This window comes from Sphaerodactylus townsendi, linkage group LG08, assembly GCF_021028975.2.
Source record: "Sphaerodactylus townsendi isolate TG3544 linkage group LG08, MPM_Stown_v2.3, whole genome shotgun sequence".
NCBI lineage: Eukaryota > Metazoa > Chordata > Lepidosauria > Squamata > Sphaerodactylidae > Sphaerodactylus > Sphaerodactylus townsendi.
This window is the reverse complement of record NC_059432.1, coordinates 46820873-46844512: the sequence shown is the minus strand read 5'-3', so window position 1 is coordinate 46844512 and position 23640 is coordinate 46820873. Positions and strand designations below refer to the sequence as shown.

General features: G+C 41.4%; 1 protein-coding gene across 3 annotated transcripts in view; it reads right to left on the bottom strand.

Annotated features, from left to right (window-relative positions):
- Positions 1–21467: 21467 nt before the first annotated feature.
- CHST15 (carbohydrate sulfotransferase 15) overlaps positions 21468–23640 on the bottom strand; it is an 86889-nt gene continuing 84716 nt past the window's right edge. For all 3 annotated transcript variants that reach the window (XM_048505841.1, XM_048505842.1, XM_048505844.1), the window contains exon 8: positions 21468–22058. In XM_048505841.1, coding sequence (XP_048361798.1) covers positions 21868–22058 — 191 coding nt within the window. In that variant the 3' untranslated portion in view covers positions 21468–21867. The remainder of the gene's footprint in view (positions 22059–23640) is intronic.

Here is a 23640-nt window from a genome sequence, read left to right as displayed (position 1 = left end):
GATAAATAAGTGGGTTTTGGGTTGCAATTTGGGCACTTGGTCTCAAAAAGGTTTGCCATCACTGTTCTAGGTGGTCTGGGACCACAATATCTCTAGGACTGCCTGCTCCCATATATGGCAGCCTTTTTCAAATTAAGCTTCTGTTACTGGTTTTTTAATTGATAAATTCATTATTTTCTGATAATAGTTTTATTCTGATGCTGGTGTTAATAATGTTGATTTTCATAATGTTGGCTTTATGCTGTTTTATTGTCAATTTCTGAGTTTTTTTAATGTGTTCTAACTCACACTTTGGCTCTATTGTATGAATGTTATTTATTCATGTAAACATTTATATCCCAGAAAAAGTTTAGAACTCAGAAATGCATAAAATAAATGTATGGTGCTGTATAATATCAACATATTTTATCTTTTAATACTATAAATGTAAACAATTTCTTTTTAAAAGTTAAAATATAAGAAAAAGTAAAATTCAGACTTATTCTCTTGTATGAAGAGAAGGTCAACATTTTTATGTGAATTTCCAGATTGCAGGGGTACCCCACCCTCAACCTCAGTGATGCTGAAGCAATAACTGTATTTAAAGACAATGATAAAATAACATGGAGGAAGATACAAGAGGATATGCAAAGATTATCTAAATTGAAAATTTCATGGCTAGGAACCTTCCACAATAAAAATGAATGTATTACAAAACTTATTGTTAAAAATTTCAGCTGTTACCAATTTTTATACAAGAAAAACCTTGAAGGAATGACAGAGTTCATATGGTATGGTAAAAAAACAAGAATCATATTTAAAGTTTTACAAGATAAAAGAGAGAGGAGACTAGCAGTACCTAATATTGTCAAGCAGCTAGTCTGGATTGTGGATTGGATCAAAACGTCCAGACCAAAGAACAATAAAACTAGAAACTAAATCTAGAAGAAGGTTGATACACTTGTTTATGGACTGAAAGGTAAACTACAAAATAATAATAAGGAAGCCATATATTTAGAGATGGGGCATTTAGAATTTGGAAATTCTGAGATCTGATGAGATCAGGCTAGCCTGGAGCTATACAGGTCAGGAAATTCCTTTATTAGAGTCAACTGAAGAAAGCATTTAGCAAGCATTGGAGTTTGTCAGAATTCTTTTATACTAGTTAATAGTAGCCAACTAGTGTGAGATGAAGTGCTGTTTTGCTATCCATGTTACAATAATGAATGAACAGAAACCCTTAATGGCATTCAGATAGCAAGGATAATACATACTTTTAAAAATAGAAATTTGTAAAAAAACACACCATGTAACAAAATAGGGATCTATATTTTTAAAAATCCTCTAAAATGATGATTTAAAAACTGAATAAAATGCTTCAAAAATTACATTAAGAGAACCATGCAATTACAATATAGAACTTCCTGGCAGCCAACTCTAAGACTTCTCTTGACCCACTGTCCAGAAGGAAGAGGGTTTTCTGTTGGTCTGTGAGAATGCTGTTGTCAATCAGCAGAGGAGCCAGGAACTTCCTCCTAGCTGCGTTATATAAAGGACAACGGTGCAGGATATGATGAACTGACTCTTCACAAATCATGTTACAAATGCAAAGCCTTTCATGGTGTGGTATTTTCATCTCCCTACCAGATCTCAGAGAAGATGGGATGATGTTACATCTTGCCAAGGAGATTGCATGTCACAGTTTGGGATCAGGAAGTAAATATAAATAGTTTGATATGATTGTTTTCCCCAAGGAAATGCCAAGATACAAAGGTGAGCAGAATCTGCTAGCCTGATCAATCAGGCTCTGGTACTCTAAATCAGGGGTCTTCAAACTATGACCCTCCAGATGTCCATGGACTACAATTCCCATCAGCCCCTGCCAGCATGGCTAAGTGGCAGGGCTGATGGGAATTGTAGTTCATGAACATCTGGGGGCCATAGTTTGAAGACCCCTGCTCTAAATCATAGAGTCTGTCTCTGATTCTGTTGAACACTTCATTACAGGACAGCAGAACTAAGGAGTCTACCGGAAGCCCCATCCTTTCTAGTTGGCCCTCAATATGGATCCACTATTCCGCGCAATGCAGTACGGTTAGGGCCTGGTATGAAACCTTGCTCTCACGGGTGAAACAGGCAGGTCCTGCAACCCACTTGTTCCATTATTCCCCTTCTGAATGGTTAAAACTTCTATTTTCCAAAGAGAGAAAAATGTATTTAGATTGATATAAGGTCACTAAAGTTGGAGTTTTATTCTCAATCTTATTCCTAATAACTACTGGGAAATCATGGACAGATAAGACATGTGACTTCAGGTGTAACTTGAGGTATTCTGCCACAGTGTGAAGCAGAAATAAACAAACTTTCTCTAATGTATTCCTTTCTTTAATGTTCTGAGAATTTGCTTTAGCCTGCATTCAACTCCTATGGAATTCTGTTTTAATTCAGAATGTATTTTAATAGTGAAGCATGCACAGTCTGCCACAGCCTTCCATTCAACTACAGGCTTTCTTCTCAGTGTTGTCAAAGTACATATAAATGTTGAGAAAATGCTGCCCCAGAAGTATTCTTCATGTGATTATAAGAATGATTTCAAGATTCTTTGCTTGGAGAAAGGGATTATTGATGCAAATACATGTCTTCTTGTGAGAAGATAAGCCACCACATAAAAATAACCTTTTAAGAGCTGTGCATACAATTACATCAACTTGGGGAGGGGGCTTGGGGGGTGTTAAATAAATCATCTATGTATCCTAAGGCACCTGCACTCTGTACTTTGTGGAAAAGTAACATTTATGAAATCATATTTACAAATCCAATCAAACCGCAGTGCTTTAATATCTATATATATATAAAAATCTAACAGTGTGTTTGTCCCTGATGGTCTCCCTCAGAAGCTGCTGGACGGATTGCCCCCAGATTTTCACAGGACGTCCCTCCCTGTTGTGGGCAGGTAATCGGACCTTCAAATCGCTGAAAGTCCATACCTGAGCCAGGTAAAACATCTTTTTCCTGGTGCACCAGGCCATGAAGCTGCCTCTGTTTAACTGTCACCCTTAGAATGTTCGTGCAGCCTGTCTGTGGTCTGAGGGGTTAGAACAGGGGTAGGGAACCTGCGGCTCTCCAGATGTTCAGGAACTACAATTCCCATCAGCCCCTACCAGCATGGCCAATTGGCCATGCTGGTAGGGGCTGATGGGAATTGTAGTTCCTGAACATCTGGAGAGCCGCAGGTTCCCTACCCCTGGGTTAGAATGTTCGTGCGGATGGGCAGAGATGAGCAGTGAAAACAGTAAATAGGTAATACTGTTAGGTGATACGAGTGGAAGTGAAACACATACACACTTTGCCATGTGAGATGTCAGGTGAGGTTCCCCCCTCTCACACGCAGGTAACTTTCACTCTCTGTGCCTCACCCACTGCTACCACACAACACCATCCAGCTCATCCTCACACACCTCACTCTGCCCTCCCTCACATCCAGCCACCACTTACCCACTTCCTCACCCATATTCGCCACAGCTCTCTTTTACTAAAAGCGAGCTGGAGTTTGCCTTTTTCTTCTAAGAAAATCTGCAGGGTTGGGGGAGAACCAACACTACTGGCTCTGCTTCTTTTGCACGTGGCCCTTTACGAACCCAGGGAGCTGGCCTCGATCTGAGCGCCTCACCACCCTGCCTCTGCTGCCTGACTGGGAGAGCCTGCTTGCCCCAGTTTTGCCTTACCCAAGCCAGGACTGTGTGTGTCAACCAGCCTCATGGACAGCAGGATTCACACTCTGGACAGTTCCGTTGTGGAATGGGAAGGGTTATCTTATACTAAAAAAACAAGACAGCACCATATAACAATGTGCATTGAAAAGGGAAAGAGGGATTCCATTTGACCACCCCAAAAGGCTATGCTGGGTATCATTGGACCTGCATGGACATCTGTGTGGGTTGTGGACTGTGATGAGAAGGACAATTGCCACAGCAATGCGTGGCTGGGCCCGCTAGTGTTTAATAAGTTTGCAGTGCTTTATCAATATGCATCAAGGTACTGTGGCAACTGGGAGATGCAAATGAATCGATGAAACAAGTATTTGCCTCATACCATATATAAAATACAGTGAGGCAGTGAAGGATCCTAATGTATTGATTGCATGTTGGAAACAGGACTACATACTTCAGAATTCCAAAATTTAAAAATGAATGAATAAAAACAATTTTAATAATAGGCCATCACTTGTCAATGCAGTTACCATAACTTTTTTGACCAGGAGAAGGAAGCTTGCTCAGGCCAATTTCTGCTGTTCAGGTTCTTATTTTCATCTGTTTCATGTTTCTAAGCAACATTTGTTTATTACAGCTTCATAATTGAATTTGCAGTTGGGGTTTGCATTGAAGCTTCTTTTTATTGCATCCATAGAAAAGAATAAATGTCCCCATATTTTCACAGAACAACCCAACACCACAATATCTATAGACGTCCTTTATTTTTCAAGTTCTAATCTTACATTCTGCAGGACCCCTCTGGTTTCTTTCAGCTTTCAACTCAGCAGTCTATTAAACCCCAAACAAGATGACTTGAAGATGAATCATTCCAAGCACCATTGTGTTGATACAGCACAGAGACAAAAAGGCTGGAAGGTTGTAGCAATTCCATGAAAAGTTAATCTCCAAAAGGAAAGCATAGAAGGGTCAATAGGCCTTAGCCATTACTGAAACTAGCAGTCACCATCAGCCTGAGGAGAGTTTCAAAACATTTGCTCCCAGGACCCATAATATCAGGTTGGTTACTGAAATATTACCTTTTTTGTTGCCATATCAGAGAAAAGATACAGTTAACCTTTTACTAGCTGAACATTCTAGCCTGGTGAGTGGGTAAAAAGAACTACAAAATGCTTGATATTTGACAACATTAATGGCTTATTATGTAAGCAAAGGTTGACTTCTCATCTGTTTCTGGTGGACCTTCTGGTATCTGCTGATTGTTAGGATTCTTGCAACACAGAGAAGATGTGAAAAGTCATAGACATACATTCCACTGGTTGAATCAGGTTTAATCTCAAATTGCAGCCTGTACAATTGAATTCTTTAAAAACTTTTCATTTTATTAAGCCTTAGAAATTATTCTGGTATGGTTTGTATTTCTATTGAATTATTTTAGAGTTTTAAATGTTTTTAATTGCTGAAATGTTTTCATGTGTGCTGCCTTGGGGACCCTGTGAGATAAGCATAAAAATGTTTTGAACAAATATATAACCACAGTTAAAAAGAAGCTTCATTGCTCTAATACAGTCTACATAAAACTGCAGCTGATGGAAAATGTGGCCTGGGGGTGGACACATGACTGCGGGGATCATACTGCTCTTATTTAGCAATCTGTGAGCTGGACTTGAAAACCAATAGGCAACCAAAGCAAAGTGTGTGCGCTTACCTATAAAGATCTTCTTGGCTTGGGATGCAAATCTCTTTTGATAAGAACTCAACTACCAACTTCAGCAGCACAGCAGCACCTGCCTGTTATCCCAAACCCTGCACATCTGTGTTCCATTGCTTCCTACCCACTGGTTTTCTCTACAGTTTCTCCCTCCCAGTAGAACAGCCTTCCAGGAGAATTTAGAAAGACCCTGTCTCTTATAGTTTTAAGGGCTTTACAGTATAAGCGTCAAGCTTCTTTACCATCGCGAAGGGCCGGTCGGCGTAATTGACGCCGATCGATGACGCTGAGACCGTCCCCACGCGGACGGTCCCAGAAAAGAACCAGGGAGGGCGCCAGCTGGGCCGCCGCCTGGTCGCCTTACCTGTTTCTCCGCCTCCACGCCGCTGGGGCCTGGGGACATCGCCTCCCCTGCCCCGCGCTGCATGCTTCCGGTCGCAGAGCAGGGAGTATAATCCCCAGGCCCCGGCGACACTCCGGAGGGCCGGAGAGCAGGTAAGGGAAGCAGGGGAAGCGCCGGGAAACCGCTGCCGTTCGCGCAGCAGTGGCTTCAAGACGCCTTTCCCGAGCAAGAGCGCTTCCCAGCACTCTGGGAAAATGCCGAAGTGGGGACGGACGGACGGCGCGAGGGCGGCGCGGCTGCGATGCAGCTGCGCCCCCTGTGCGAATGGCGGCCTGTGGACGGCGTTTTTGCAGTCCCCAGGCCGCCATATTCCGCCCGTGCGGAAACGACCTAAGTTTCTCAGAGTTTTTGGAGTCTTGTGATGGCTTGTGCAGGCAGCTTTAATCATTTGATGGTTTAAGCTTTTGTGTGATTTATATTCTTATTACCTACCTTTGTTACCCAAAATGGTAGGGTCTGCTCCTTTAGGATGGGGAATTAATGGGGACAGACATTGCTTTGCAAGAGGGGATAACCACAGATCTTTGCCACTGGAGTTTATAAAGGTGAACCTCTGCAAGAAAAATCCGCAGGAATCAGAAAAGTAAAGTTTGACCATTTTTATTGGAAAATGAAACAATAAACCTACACACACACAATGGTAAAAACACAGTCACACAGAGGACTTAAGAGGCCTAGCATAAAAAAAGAAGTGAGGAGATAGGTCTGGAAAGGTCCAGAAGTAGAGTCCAATGCTTGTGCTGGATTCCAAAAAGATGGGGTAAAGCAGCTGACACACAGTGCAACCAAACCAAAGGCGGTCCAGAAGCCACAGGACATAGCATAACTAGACCAGAGTTCAATCAAAAAACACTGAGCAAAGAGTGCAGAGAGAGCAGCCCAGTTACAGGAAAAATTAGCCCTCTAGCAATGTTAATAGAGCTTAACCTTCCCAAACAAAGAAAGTTCTTGTCCTCCAGAAGATAATAAGGTGGATGACCCAAACTGGGAAGCATCCAGTGGTTGATTAGATTTAAGGTGAAACTGATGAAATCATCATTCTAGGGTTATTCCAGTTCAAAAGTGAATTGGTGCTTCCCAAGAATGAGGCAAGAAAGACATGATAGAATTAACGAGGCAGATAAAGCTGTCAGAGAGATCTGATTGTATCAAGTGGCTGGCACCTTAGTGCATCTTCTGTGAAAAATCTTTTGTGCTGAGTTCAGAGGGAAGAGGCTATTTCTCAGGGTTTGGCCATTGTTTCCCTAATAACTGCAGGAAGGACATACCTGGCTGGTATGCATACTGAATGAGGGACTGAGGGACTTGTCCAGACAGATTTTTTTTCCTATAGACAACATAGTACAGGGCTGGAGATAGCATCCATCTTTGAACCTATATTGCCAGGGTACTGTTCTGGGTAAACTGGTAGAGCATTCTCGGGAACAGACCCCCCTTGTCCTTCCACAGGCCAGTGTGGTAACACCTTGGATCCAATTTTCTAGGGGAAAGGCAGGGTTATCAAGTGTTTTGAGCAAAAAAGAGGAGTTTGGATTTATATACTGCTTAACAGTAAGAGTCTCAAAGCAGTTTACACACTCCTTCCCTTCATCTCCCCACAACAGACTCCTTGTGAGGTAGGTTGGACTGAGAGAGTTCTGACGTAATAGTGACTGGCCCAAGGTCATCCAGCAGGCTTCATGCGTACAGGCAGGGAAACAAATTGAACTCAGCAGATAAGAGGCCTCTGCTCATGTGGAAGAGTGGGGAATTAAATTAGGTTCTCCAGATTAGAGTCCACTGCTGTTAACCGCTATCCAGTGGTGGCGAACCTTTGGCACTCCAGATGTTATGGACTACAATTCCCATCAGCCCTTGCCAGCATAGCCAATTGGCCATGGTGGCAGGGGCTGATGGGAATTGTAGTCCATAACATCTGGAGTGCCAAAGGTTCGCCACCATGGCGCTATACCATGCTGGCTTTCTGAGTGGCATAAATACTCAAAATATTACTGATTTAAGTGACACTGGAGCATATAGAATCCACGCAATCTGGTAACTGGTAAACACTTACTAAGAGTGACTACTCAGCCAACCAGAGGCGTAGCTAGACCAGAGTGCACCCGGTGCACACTCTGGCTTTTACCCCCCCTGGTGCCCCCTGCCCCCCGCGGTGCCCCCCTTGCGCCCCCTTGCACTCCCCATCCCCCCCACGGTGCCCCCATGGCTTCCCCCCGCACCCCACCCCACCCCACTTACTTTTAGGAAAGGAACTGGCCAGAGAAGAAGGCCAGAAGCCTGCCTGCATTGCCGCTGGGAAATGTAGTTCCCACCAGGCCCAGGCAATGCAGGCAGGCTTCTGGCTTGCTCCATTCCTAAAAGTAAGTGGGGTGGTGCACTGCAGTGGGGGCGCTGGGTGGGGGCGCTGCCAGGGGTGCCACGGGGGGCACCAGGGGGGCGCAGGGGAGAGGAGGGGGATTTTTCCACCTCCATGTGACTAGAAATGGTGCGTCCGGTGCATCGCGCACCCCCTGCCCCTTGGTGGCTTTGCCACTGCAGCCAACTGCCAACTGCCATGAAGAATTCTGCCACCTCTGCACACTCAAAAAACTGTACATTTTGCATTTTGAACTTCAAATCAATGTGATCATATAGAATGCTTGACTCAAGAACAAAATGGGCATTGCAAGCCAGGTATGCTCAACTTTGAACCTGTTGTGCACAAAAAGCAAAGTTTTACAGATTAGATGTTTTGATCCCTGAGATATGACTGAATATTCTTATGCTGAGGATCACCAAACAGTCATTTTCTCAGTTGAAGCAATTTTGAGCAGAAACAAAGAGGGATGGAAAAATGGCCCTGAAAAAATTCCTTCAAAGGAGGAAAGGAGAGGCAACTGGCCCACTTAGTGGAACATGTGCTGCTCCACTATCATAGTAGTATCAGAGAAGCCTGTTGTAGAACATTCTCATCTTCCATCACATTCTATTTTGAGATCATTATATGCAGTCAAAGAGATCTATATGAGGTTGTTCAATGTGTGTTCCCTTTAAAAGGGGGAAATATTGCAAATTAATTTTTCTCTACTTTTAGAACCACATATATTTGTGTGTACACAGAAATTAGTTCCACCACTGGGCACCTTATGAATCTGTTATGGTAGACTCTTGACTGCTGAATTTTACACAGCAATAAATGTATCCAATGTTATCCTGGGAAATGGCATTTTCTGGCCTCTCTTTGTAATAACCCCACCCTCACCCCCTGCTGACCTTTGGATGCTTTTACCATTGGGTAGAGTATTTTCAGCTTGTGACTATAAGTTTACACATTTGATATGGCTTTGACCCAAAAAAGCTTGTGCTGCAATAAATGTTCTAGTCTTGAAGATGTCAGAAACCCCTTTGTCATTTTGACTGCCACACAGACTAACCCCCAGATTTATATTCCTCTTTAAAGTGTGACAATATTTTGCTTATACAGATAAATGCAGCGACTCTTCAAAATAATGAATCCTGGGGACTAGAAACCTACTGCTAAAAGAGCAATAAGAACACAGAACTCAAAGAGCTGGGAAAACCCTGTGGCTACTCAAGTCTACTGTCTTGTCCTCCTTGCACTGAGAGCAGTGGCACTCAATCCATGGTTTGCAAAGAGCCACATTCACAATTACATATGTATGTTCTGTCAAGTCACAACAAACTAATGGCAACTCTAGCAATTGGCTTTCAAGGCAAGTAAGAAGCAGGTGTGGTTTGCCATTGCTATGCACTGCAAAGTCTCTCTTGGTGGGTTCCCATTCTAGTTCTGACTCTGCTTTGCTTCTGAGATCTAACTATTTTGGCTATGACATGCCACTTTCCATCACAATGTATTCATAATTACCATCAATCAAAAGAACAACGCCTACCATAAATACTCGCATATAAGTCGAATTTTTCAGCACATTTTTTGTGCTGAAAAAGCCCCCCTCGACTTATACGCGAGGGAGGTGTATTTAAAATATATATTTTAGGTTTTTTCTTTGTTGGCCACCAGGGGGCGCAGTTTTTAGGATAGCAGCACCAAAATTACAGGGATTTTTAAAGAGACTCTCCAGACAATACCACCCAAGTTTGGTAAAGTTTGGTTCAGGGGGTCCAAAGGTATGGACCCCCAAAGGGAGTGCCCCATCCCCCTTGTTTCCAATGGGAGCTAATAGTAGATGGGGTTACATTTTGAGGGTCCATAACTTTGGACCCCTTGAACCAAACTTCACTAAACCTGTGTGGTATCATCAGGATAATCTCTTTCTGATACCAGCCTGGTTTTGTGATGTTTGGTTAAGGGGATCCAAAGTTATGGATCCCCAAAATGGGTGCTCCCATCCCCCATTGTTTCCAATGGACGCTAATAGTAGATAGGGCTACCCTTTTGAGGGTCCATAACTTTGGACCCCCTGAACCAAACTTCACCAAACCTGGGTGGTATCAATAGGAGGGTCTCCTAAAGATACTCTGAAATGTTGGTACTGCTAACATAAATATTCCTCCCCTGACAGGCACCCTAAAATTTTCCCCAGATTCTCCTTTTACATCTCCCCCCTTCTGAGTAGATTTAAAGGGAGAATCAGGGTTTACAGAGCTAGTTTACTGTTTTTCTTTGAAATAAATATTCAAAAAGATTTAACCTACTGATGCCTCAATTAATGTAATTTTATTGGAATCTATTTTTATTTTTGAAATTTACCAGTAGCTGCTGCATTTCCCATCCTCGACTTATACGCTAGGCTAGTCAATAAGTTTTCCCAGTTTCTTGTGGTAAAATTAGGTGCCTCAACTTATATGTGGGTACTTCCATCCCTAGCATGAGGCTTGCAGCTTACTTGTTCCTACGGTGGGGCTGTTTCAAGGTAGAAACTACCTGCCAACCACACACCCTACTGGCCAAGGGCCTTTCCCTGGAAACATAGGGCTGATGCCACATTGGGGAATGGTACTCAGAAGAACCACAAGTGGTATGTCAGCCTCATGAGGCTTCTAAGACACTGAGTGAGTATCACTGATCTAAAGCATACATGAATGTTTTTGCTTCCCTTTTAGAAATCTTTTTTCTTGTTGATATCTGAAAAGTGTTAACATATGGGGATGTCTGTCTTAGGCCCCTTCCGCACACGCAAAATAATGCGTTTTCAAACTGTTTGCAGGTGGATTTTGCTATTCCGCACAGCTTCAAAGAGCACTGAAAGCAATTTGAAAGTGCATTATTTTGCATGGGCGGAATGAGCCTCATTCTTTATGAGACATACCAGTCACATGCCAAAAGTCATTATATTGCCAATCAGTTTCTGGCCCAGACAATATGCAGAAAACATGCCTCAGTAGCAAGTTTTCTATAAGCTTTCGCTAAGCTAAGCACTGCTTTTCACTTCAGCCTTGACTCATGGGATTTTGCTTCTAGACCTTTTGACATTTTCATCCTTTTTGTTTTTAAGCATTCAACTTGAACTGCAGTGCTTGGAACTGAAATCTAACTAAATTATCTGGAGAACCCTTCCACACACATGCTGTACTAACTGTTTCTCAATCCCTAGAGCAAGGGTTCAACATCTATGACTCCAAAAAAAAAATCTCTTCCACATATTTCCTGTGTCTTCAAACGCCAAACAGAATAAACCAATCTGAAGATTTCTATTGAGTGACATACGCTGGGAGAGAGTTATACCTATATAAAAACCTGTGTCCCACTTTACAGCTCCTAGGTTGGTAGAAATTATGATCTTTGGTTGTGATGTAAAAGATAGGAAAGTGCTACTAATTCAGTTTTACAAATGTACTGTTCAAAGAACAGCTTTAACGACGCACACAAGGTGGCAGCACAGCAGAAGCTGTTCCTTTGTCAAGCATTTTTAAGGACTTGAAGAAAGCCTCTCCTTTAGTCTGAAGAATGCTAAAGAGACTATTACAAGCATTCCCTATTCAATCTGCATAAGGTATTCCATGGAAATTGCTTTCAAGCGACAAATTTAATATCTCCTTACATACAGGAGTGCCCTGATCTGGCTAGCCCAGGCTAGCCTGATCTCATCAGATCTCAGAGTCTAAGCAGGCTCACCACTGGCTAGTATTTGGATGGGAGACCTCCACAGAATACCAGGGTCATGGTGGCAAACCACCTCCAAATGTCTCTTGTCTTGAAAATCCCACAAGGACTTGCCATAAGTCAGATGTGACTTGATAGCAATACACACACACACATATACACAAGAGTGCCTCTGGCTTTGTTTGGAAACTTGGCTAATTCTTGGCAGGATCATAGATCCAAAGCTAAAGCAACTTCTTTGTTTATGTTGGGGTTATTAAATTTAATAATGGTAGGCCTGAACATTGGGGTCAAGCAGCAATGTATTTTCATTTCCTACATAGCTATAAAAGTGTTTGTTTTGGTGAAGGCTCTTTTTAATGCTTGTATTGAGTTTCTTTTAACACATATCTAAGAGTCATGAGTTTCAATCAGAGAACTTTATGGAGAATACATACCCCAGTCATTTCTGAAGGCACCAAACAGAAGTTAAAGGATGTTTTGAAATCTACCCTCTCCTTAATAATATTGGCTTTTCTAGTTTGCTGCAATTGAAGAATGATCACTGGGACTAAAAACATAAGGCAGAATTATTTTGTATTTTGAAGTTCAAGCTGTACTCTGGCAACAGTTCAAGATCCTGATGCAAAGAGTGTTTGTATTTTAAATCAAAAGTACCCTTCCAAGATAGTCACATGAAATGTGGATGATAATACTGTTAGAGAGTCTTGTATTTATTTTACTAGGCTCTGTCCAAACCAGATTACAACCGTTCATAGACTACTTATGTCTCATTACTCTTGAGGACATTAGGGTGAAGGAGCAAAGGAATATGGGAAAAAGATTATCTTTGACTGCAAAGCTAGTACTCAGACATCATCGTAATGTAAGGAGATGCATTTCAATATCCTGTTAGTTTGTCTATTTCCAGCCACCTTCTCATTGATATTTTTGCATAAACCAAATAAATCATTTTGAGAAAACTTTCTTCCATGGAGTGCTGCTTGGTTTATAGTCCAAAACGTTTTATTTCCTCCCTGAAAAGGTTTTGTTTTCATGGTGTTCCCAAGCTATTTTTTAAAACAGTTTTCTGGAAGCATTTCTTTTGTGGAACAATTTTTATTTGCTGTGCAGATCTCTTTAAAATGTTTTCCACACTGCTCTGCATAGCCAAACTTCCTCATTGGAGCCATTTTCTAAGCTAGTACAGGACATCTAACACTGTATTTCCATGAGTTTTTTTAAAAAAAATCTGGGAGTTGTGTCAACATAAACCCCTAGAGAATTGCAACATGAGGCTTTGAAGCCTTGTAGCATCAGATCGACAAACTGTTTTTTAAAAAACCAGAATAACCATAAAATGGTGGACAGGAAGCATTTTCAAGAGGGTGAATGCAGACAAACAAGGATTTTTTTGAAAACGTTCGCAAAATGTTTTCGGGAGCTTGTGCTGAAAGGGCCTTTGAGAAGCAAAATCTGGCAAGGTTGGGACACAGTTTTCTCATTGGTGGTACCTGCTGCTACCCAAAAGTTCTAGAATTCAGGGACTTCTGAACCCCTCAATCCAATTAAAGCTTGGCTAAGGAATTAAAGGTTCAGAAGTTCTGGCCAAGATGAAAAAAAATTCCAGCAGTAAGGGGAGGGCTTATATTTGGAGCACAAGATAAGCATTTTTGGTTAAACTATCCAGAGTTCAAAAATTATTGGAACTGTCTCTGCTTGAACTATATGGAAATTTAGGAAATTATTAATGGATTGATCAGTCACCAATCTGATCAAACCCTTGAGGCTAATTTTGAAATGGGGAAGGAAATAATGGAAGTGACTAAAACAGATAATGTTGTGATACTGAAAGACTTCAGCTACACTCATATTAGACTGGCCTGGGTAAACATTTGCTTGAGTCATACTATAAAAATTATCCCTATGCATCGGAACACTTGGTCATAGAGCCAATAAGAAGGGTAGTTGGACTTGACTATGAGCAGGACTCAAAACAGTGTGAAATATAGATGTTGTTGTACTAGTTAAAATAGTGACCATGTCATAAGAACATAAGAACATAAGAACTAGCCTGCTGGATCAGACCAGAGTCCATCTAGTCCAGCATTCTGCTACTCGCAGTGGCCCACCAGGTGCCTTTGGGAGCTCACATGCAGGATGTGAAAGCAATGGCCTTCTGCTGCTGCTGCTCCTGAGCACCTGGTCTGCTAAGGCATTAGCAATCTGAGATCAAGGAGGATCAAGATTGGTAGCCATAGATTGACTTCTCCTCCATAAATCTGTCCAAGCCCTTTTTAAAGCTATCCAGGTTAGTGGCCATCACCACCTCCTGTGGCAGCATATTCCAAACACCAATCACACGTTGCGTGAAGAAGTGTTTCCTTTTATTAGTCCTAATTCTTCCCCCCAGCATTTTCAATGAATGCCCCTGGTTCTAGTATTGTGAGAAAGAGAGGAAAGATTAGCTCTGTCAATAGTTTCTACCCCATGCATAATTTTATAGACTTCAATCATATCCCCCCCCTCAGGCGTCTCCTCTCCAAACGAAAGAGTCCCAAGCAGCTGCAGCCTCTCCTCATAAGGAAGGTGCTCCAATCCTTCAATCATCCTCGTTGCCCTTCTCTGCACTTTTCTATCTCTTTGATATCCTTTTTTTGAGATGTGGCTGACCAGAACTGAACACAGTACTCCAAGTGCGGTCGCACCACGACTTTATATAAGGGCATGACAATCTTTGCAGTTTATTCTCAATTCCTTTCCTAATTATCCCCAGCATAGAGTTTGCCTTTTTCACAGCTGCCATGCATTGAGTTGACATTCCCATGGAACTATCAACTAAGACGCCCAAATCCCTTTCCTGGTCTGTGACTGATAGCACTGACCCCTGTGGCGTGTATGTGAAGTTTGGATTTTTGCCCCTACGTTGCATCACTTTACATTTAAGCTACATTGAACTGCATTGCCATTTCTTAGCCCACTCACCTAATTTATCAATGTCAGCTTGGAGCTCTTCGCAATCCTTTGTGGTTCTTACCACCCTACATAATTTGGTATCATCTGCAAACTTGGCCACCACACTACCCACCCTACTTCCAGGTCATTTTATGAATAAGTTAAAGAGCACTGGTCCCCAAAACGGATCCTTGGGGGACACCACTCCCTACATCTCTCCATTGTGAGAACTTCCCATTTATACCCACCCTTTGTTTCCTGTTCCTCAACCAGTTTTTAATCCATAGGAGGACTTCCCCTCTTATTCCTTCATTGCCGAGTTTTCTCAACAGTCTCTGGTGAGGAACTTTGTCAAAAGCCTTTTGGAAATCCAAGTAGACAATGTCCACTGGTCCCTCCTTATCCACATGTCTGTTTACACCCTCAAAGAACTCTAGTAAGTTTGTAAGACAGGACTTGCCTCTACAAAAGCCATGCTGACTCTTCCTCAGCAGGTCTTGCTTTTCTACATGTTTTATAATTTTATCTTTAATGATAGATTCTACTAATTCACCAGGAACAGATGTCAAACTGACTGGCCTGTAATTTCATAGGTTCCCTCTAGACCCTTTCTTAAAGATTGGTGTGACATTGGCCATCTTCCAGTCTTCAGGGATGGAGCCTGATTTCAGGGATAAGTTGCATATTAATGTGAGAACATCAGCAATTTCATGCTTGGGCTCTTTAAGAACTCTTGGATGAATGCAATCTGGGCCAGGGGATTTGGTAGCATTTAGTTTATCAATGGCTGCCAGAACTTCTTCCTTGTCTACCACTAGCAGCTAGTTCCTCAGTTCACCTCCTAAGAAGCTTGTGGTTCCAGGTGCAGGAATTTTCCTCCACCTCCTCTTGGGTGAAGACAGATGCAAAGGAATTCATTCAGCTTCTCTGCGTCTCCCTGTCACCTTTTAGCAAACCTTTTGTTCCTCCATCGCCTCACGGACCTACAGATTCCCTAGCAGGCTTCCTGCTTTTGATGTACTTGAAGAACTGTTTGTTGCTAGTCTTGATGTTGTTACGCCCAGCCATGCGTTCCTCATAATCCTTTTACTCCCTTACAGCTAACTTGCTTCTCTTTTGCCACCATTTGTGTTCTCTCTGGTATTCTTCGCCAGTTAAGTTGGACTTCCATTTTTCTAAAGACATCTTTTTTTCTAATAATTACCTCAACCTCCCTTGTTAACCATGGTGGCTTTCTTTTGGACTGGTGGCTGCCGCTTTCCTAACCTCTTGAGGAACACATTCCAGCTGAGCACTAAGACTGTGTTTTTTAAATAACCTCCAAGCACCTTGGACATTTTTTGACTCTCTTGATTTTCCCTTTCAGCTTCCTGCGCACTATCCCCTCATCTTTGAAATTTCCCTTTCTGAAGGCAAATGTAACTACACTAGTAGTTGACACCAGTTAGCATGCAGCGATACTGAATCTGACAGCATTGTGGAGGCTGTGCCCGATCGGCTCAACACAACTGACTTCCCGCACCAGGTCCTGGGTGCCACATAGAATTAGATATAGGATCACATCCCCCTGGTTGGTTCTACAACCATCTGCTCTAAGCCACAGTCATTTAGCATATTTTTGCTTTTGTTGGCCTCTCTAATTTCTTTTCCATCTCAGAATCCTCTTGTGCACTTTGGTCAGGGGGACGATAATATATTCCTAATGTTAAACTTTGCTTCACCCCTGGTATTGATATCCACAGTGCTTCTGTAGAGGAATCAGCTCCCCCTGCATTGTCTATTTTATGTGACACTATGCTCTCTTTGATGTAGAGGGCCACCCCACCCCCAATACGCCCTGTCCTATCCTTCCTGTAGAGCCTGTAACCTGGGATAACAGCATCCCACTGGTTCTCCTCATTCCACCATGTCTCTGTGATGCCCACTATATCAATGTCCTCCTTCAAAACTCTGTACTCCAGCTCCCCCATTTTAGGTCGAATGCTTCTACTATTAGCATAGAGACACTTGTATACTCTGTCTCTGTCCTTAACCTGGGATTTATGTGTTTTGCCCTCTAGCCTTTTGTAGACACTATCACTTATCTCATTGCTATGCTCCTCGCTTGTATGTGGTTGATTTAGAAAAACCTCTCTCTGTGTCTGCATCCCCATGGACTCTGTATTCCGAACCGAAGTCACCTCAGCTCCTGTCGGCTTTCCCATATAGTTCAAGCAGCTCCTGTCCTTAAAGCTAATCCTAAGGAGGGTTTCAAAACAGAGAATTTTACAAAAATGAAGGGACTAGTTAGAAGGAAACTGAAAGGGAAACACAAGAGGATGCTTGGAAACTATCTAAAACTACATTAATTGAAGCCCAGATAAAATGTACTCCACAGGTTAGCAAATGTATTGCCAAGTCTAAAAGGATGCCTACATGGGTAATGTTCAAAGTCAAGGAAGCCATAAAAGGCACAGAGAAAGCTACCTTACTGAAGTGAAAAGGACAGAACACAGGATCTGGAAGAAATGTAAATCAATAATTAGACATGCTAAAAGCATCATGTCCTCTCTAAGTCCTGTACAGTAACAAATGTTATACCAATTTTTAAAAGAGGCCCAGAACAGAAACAGGAAAGTACAGGCCAGATAGCCTAATAACTATCTAAAGCAAATTAGTACAACTCTAATCAAACATAGAATTATTAGGCACATAGAGTAACAAATCCTGCTGAGGAAAAATCACCACAGCTTGTTCAAAGGAAAATCCTGCTTCGCCAGTCTTTTGGAGTTCTTTGAGACAGTGAACAAACATGTAGATCATCCTATAGATATTATCTACCAGGACTTTCAGAAGGTACCTCTCCAAGGATTCCTGAGTAAGCTCAACATTCATGGCATAAGAGGACAGGTCCTCTTGTCAATTACAAAATATCTAACAGGAAGCAGAGCAAAGCAATAAACTGACAAATGATTGGGATTTCCCTGTCCTACTGTGCAGAATACCTGAAAACTATAGTGTTTGGTGATAGTTATCTAGTCCCACACTTGAAAGGCCCAAAACTTTTAAAAATTGGATTTAGAACTGATATGTTTATCAGGATTTGATCTTGGCTTCACCCAGGCAAGTTGCAGCTACAGCATCCTTTACATAGGTATCTGGTTCCCTAGCAACTGGTACTGCTTGTGGAAAATGGTGGAACCACTGCAAAAGTGACCAGAGCACCAGACCATACTGTTGCAACAGGGGAAAGTGCCCATCATCTGCTAATAATAAAGTAGAGCCACAAAATGCATGCTCAGGTTTGGCATAATTTCTGTTTCCACAGTAGAGAAAGATATTCAACGCAGTATTCTGCTCCTGTGGAAATACTGATTGCTTGCCTTGAATATATCAGTATTTCCACAGGAGCAGAATACTGCTTCCTAACCTAGAGAAACAAGGCACACACTTGGTAGAAATGTCATCAAACAGATGTAGTGGTTTCTTTGGATAAATATGTGTGTGGTGAAATTTTCCCCCCTCCATGCCTGTCTGATGTCTCCATGCCTGCACATCTGGAAAAAAATTGAGCAAGAAACAGTATTATTGTATTGTTAGCTTACACTTTGATACTGCCTCTACTAAAGGTACACATACCAGACAAGGAGAGTAGGTTATTAAATCCCTTTATACTGGCAGAACTCAGAGATTCACTGGTGTCGTGGATTTACACTGGCTTAGCAATATCATTGAACAAGCATACTTTTACATCAAAATGTCACCACTGGTTCAAGGGGCAAAAATGCACAGCACGGAGCCGGTTCCCTTGGTGTAATTGCTATGATCTCTCAGATGTCAGTTGCATCACCAGTGCTGGAGTGTTGTTATTGCAGCAGAAGGTAAAACACTCCCATTGAATTGTCTATGCTGGAAAAGTCCCTGCCCCATAATCACATTACACAGGGTAGGATTGCAACCATCCCTGCAGCCAATCACAGCAGATAACCAGCAGTATATAAACCCCAACTAGGGAAGTACACTTACTGTATGCACATGCAGCTGGAGTTACATCACTCTATCTTCATGGCTTAAGCTTAGGAGATACAAGGAAAAATTTTGGCAATGGGAATTCTGATGGAAGACACTTGGCAAGAAGAAGAAAAAGAGGAAGAACTTGATATAGATAAGCAGCCAAAGCTGACAACAACTATATGATTGCTGAATAGATAACACTTTTGGTTTCAGAACGCATATAAGTCTGTAAGGCATAAGGACAGCATGTTTATGTAGACATATACCCCAACTTCATTGATACAATAGGTTTTGCAAGAACTATCTTAGAAGAGGACCCTACACATGAAGAGATGACACTTAAAGTTCCCACCAAGCACTGGTGAAGGTATAGAGAGAACAACCTCCTTCCTTTATGAACACAGGCCTCCCTGCACCACAAACACTGAAAACCAAACACTCAAGGCACAAAACACATGGGACAGAAGTACTGCAGAGTGCACCAGGACAGTGAATGAATTAATATTGAAGCTGTCCAAATACAAATATCAGGAAGTATCATAAAATAAGTGTACCTATAAGATTCCTCCCAAGTGCCCCAGCAGGCCTCTCTCACCCCCTCTCCAGCAAAAAGCCATCAAGCAAGAGGTTGGGGAGGGGTCATTCTCCCTCCTTCCCAACTCCCCTATCAGGTGGGATTTGGAATTCTGCCACTTCCTCTGATTTCTGTCTCCATGGCTTCCCCTCATAGCCCGGAGGTACAATGTCCCAGGGGTTGTTTTGTAGTACTGCAGTTCTACACAAATAGGGAGGAATCGATGCAATGTGTCTTAGCTAAATCAAACTTTATTTCTACAATACACTACAGTAAATAGTTACAGGGCTAAAATGCAGACTGAAAAAGAACAGCAACATGGGTAAGGTGATTAAGTAGGTGAAGGCATACCCCCTCCCTTGATGGAGGGTCACAGGTGGAAGCGTGCAAGTATGGATGCTGGTCATTCAGCATAATTTCTTGTTGTCGTACATATGTACACAAAAAGGATCAGTCCTTTTCAGGTTCCTCCTCCCCGCCCCCACCCCAATACACAAATGTAGCAAAGAAGGCATTTGCCAATCTGGACCTCAGGTTCCAAAAACCCATCAGGTCTAGCTTGTCCCATAAAGGGGTGCTTAACATATCAGAGACAGCATGTTTTCTTTCCCTTTTGTAAAAGCAGATCATCCAATTGGATGAGGTCTTTCCGAGTCCTGCTGATTCCTTTGGGGCCAGCCATTCTTCCTGTCTGTCAAACATTTGCCCTTCTGCCTCTCATTCGTCATATTCCAATTCTCATTTTTATTCATTCAAACCCCAATGAGCTATGTAGTTGCAAGTGGCATTTGTGGCAATTGATATCCATTTAATATTCTTATGTTTTTTCTTATTTCCCCATAACCATTCAACACATAGAGACTGACAAAGCATCCACAGCAACCAGTGCAATCATTTGTGCTTAGGAGACCATTTTTTGTTGCTGGAGGAGATGCTTGCATGGTTTCTTTACTGTGCATACAAAGGGGTTTATCTCAGGATTCTTGCCATCATCACATACTGGTTGCTACTTTCCACACATGGCACATTGAATAGTGTCATCAGGATAGATGCTGATGGGTGGGTGGGCATCATTGTTGCTAGGGTTTTAGTGTTGCTATGTTGGCTGTTTTTGTGTTCCTATTATGCTTTTGGTTCGGCTAGAATACATGTACGCTGTGCCAAAATGGCTGTTATCTTAACTGGACCACAGGATGTGGCAGACAGGAAGCTGTTCTGACCCTGAAAAGTAAAACAGCCATTCAGCTATTTTGAACACAAGAAGGGCTGCCTGGGGACAAGTGCAGACTGAAAAGAAGAACTGTCTCAGCAAATGTACAGACTAATTCATGTGTAGCTTTGCCTGGTATTGTGGACAGTGAGGTTTACGTCTATTGCTGGGAGAAGAATTGTGAAGTCTGTGTCTGGTGATGAGCAAACTACAAGCTTTAAGAAAAATTCACCACATAGCCTGTAAATAAATAATTTGTTGTTGTTAAACCTCCTGCTTCAGTGACCTTGAAAAGTAAGCTTTTATACTTGCCACACTAAAACATCTCAGAACTAAGGGGAAGGCTTATATCACAAAATCAAGCAGTTCATCAGAGAGGCAGGATGGGTTCCTTCAGTTTCAATAATGGGCTTGTCTCAGATGTCATGTTCAATTCTTTCTGGATGTCCAGATATATTGCTCAGTATAGCAATAGTCCCAGTAGCATTGTGCAACTATTTTTACAGGGAATATTGCTAATGTTAAAAAGTACTCTCTGTGTCTTCTGTAATTTTTTAATTCTGTGAAAGATGTGGATAGAAGCTACAATTAAGTAAAAGCTGTTCCTTCTTTGTTATGCTATATTTACCCTGATCTGATAGCCTCTTTGTGTTAGTCTGATAGCCATGTGTTTCCTCTCTGCTCTTTTTAATTTAATATTTAAGTAAGTATTTCTTAAGAAAGTTCTCTCATGCTACTTGGGGCCTACTGAAACACAATAATCCATTAAACAAGTCAGTTGGTTTTGCTTTTACTGCACTGAGTTATGTAGTCATTGCAGACTTAACAGGCTTATTAAGGAAGCAAAAATTCATTACCAGAGAGTGTGGAAATAAAAAAGCAGACTTCTGCATTTAAATCAATTAAATTTTAATGATTAAAAAGCTGTTTTGAATAGTTTCAAAAGAATGCAAGGCATATCTTAAAAATGAGAATGAATGTGCATTTTTAGGTGGCTAGTGCTAACTGCTGCATTGAAATTGCTTAAGAGATTATACTTCATAGTCATAACCAGAAAATGTGTGACTGCTTCATACCATTTGCACACTGTTCTTTTATGGAGACAGAAAAAGTTGCAAGAATTTCATAATCCTGAAGTTCTTGTTTCTTTGTACGCTAACTGTAGGGAGGAAGGCGTTGGGCTTTCTTGACTGCGGAGTGGGTAAAAAGTCATTACTGGCACCAGGAAACAGGATGTTAAAAGTTTTTTCTTCCCTTCTTAGCAGTGTATTTGTGTTGTGGCACTGAACAGATCAAGGCTTTTTCCATAAAAAAGCTTCATCGCAAAGAACTTGAGCCAGTTTTGCATTGAATGGCCGATAAAAATCTTCTAGAATTTCCTTTGTAAGAGGTAACATAGGTCCTAGATTGCGATCCTCAGGCCTTCTAGTGTTTGACGCAGGACTCTTGGTAATCAGAGCTTCTTGTTTTTCACTTAGGGCACCTGTAATAAACAACCCAAAAATATGTATGCACAATTTTCTTTATGATTTTTCTAAAACATTCCCAAGTGAAAGAGTGCCCTAAACAGCTTGGGTTTCACTTAGGGTGCCTGAGCAACTTGTGTGTTTTCTTACTTCTTCATAATGTTTGAACCAGAACCCACACCTTTGTCTGGAAAAATTCACTGACTTCTCATGAATTTCACTGCAAAGGCAAAACACCAGAACTCAGCTTCCAAAGGGACTGTACTATCTGTTAAAAGTCATAGTTGTCTGAAGACAAAGAGAATGCATCCATTAAGAACAGTTTCATGCAAGGTTATGGTCTACACCATGTAAATAACTTTCAGGTATTTAAAAGTTAATTGCATCTAAAGACATGTGGAAAAGCAGCTTTTTCTATATCAATGAATAATCTGCATGGTAAGCAGCCTCAGTCTTCAGAACTTGACTGTTCTCGGAAAACAAACTCAGCAGCGTCTACTGAAATACATTCTGATGTAATAATTATTTCCTTCTATTTTCATTTTTGGCTAGATTACAACTGAGCCACCTGATTTCACTTATCAAGCACAGAGGACAGGCACAAAACATGTCAACTGATACTGATCTATTTTTGGTGGAAAATGCAAAAAAATTACACTTTTTCTGGTGACCTTTCTCAACACTGAAATATTCACCTCCATAGAGAAGCGCATTTTGTTCTGTGCTTGCCAGCTGATTGACAGAAAGCCATTCCCTTACTTTCATGTGGGAAGGTACATGTACACTACAACTTGTGACAATCACATACTATAATGAAATGTATTTAATGGACACCTTTGAATTGTCACTCATTGCAGCATATGCACATTTTTAAAACACATGCCTCCAAGTAATATTTTATTTATTAATTAAAAATGTATATTAGCTGCCTTTCTCTCTTGTGGAACTCAAGACAACTTACAATATAAATGAAACAGAAAGCACAATAAAAGTTTCTGCAGTAAAGTGTCACATATGAAGTGGTCCTATGATAGTGCAAAAATATTATGTCCTTTGATTAAAGGAAGATAAAAGGCTAAATTAAAATAATTTACAGTGCAATCTGACAGTGAGTTACAAAATTCAAAATAAATGGGATTAACTCTCCTTAAGACAGCACTGTAAAATTTCTCCAATCTAATCTATATTGCAATGAAATAGCAGTAATAAGACACAAATAAGACTGTGTAAAAAATCAGCAAATTACACAGCTAGCTAGTAGGTGAGACTAGTAAATTATAACTTTTAACTTTTGTATGTTGTTGTGTTTTTAATAGATGTATTTATAACAGGATGTTTTAATGTAGTTGCCTAGAGATCCTAGGTGAGGCATAAATAAATAATATATCCCATCTACAATGCTTCTGAAAGAACTTTACAGAGCCCATCAATTTTTATATATCTCTGAAGTTCACAGATACATATCAGCTATGAAGAAAAAGCTAATGGTCAGAGCTACAGCAACATGACTTCCACTTCTACTCAGAACACTTGTGGAACTCCTCCTTTGTTAGTGCATGCTTCCATGTAGATAATCTGATCAGAACTGCCAATACCTCT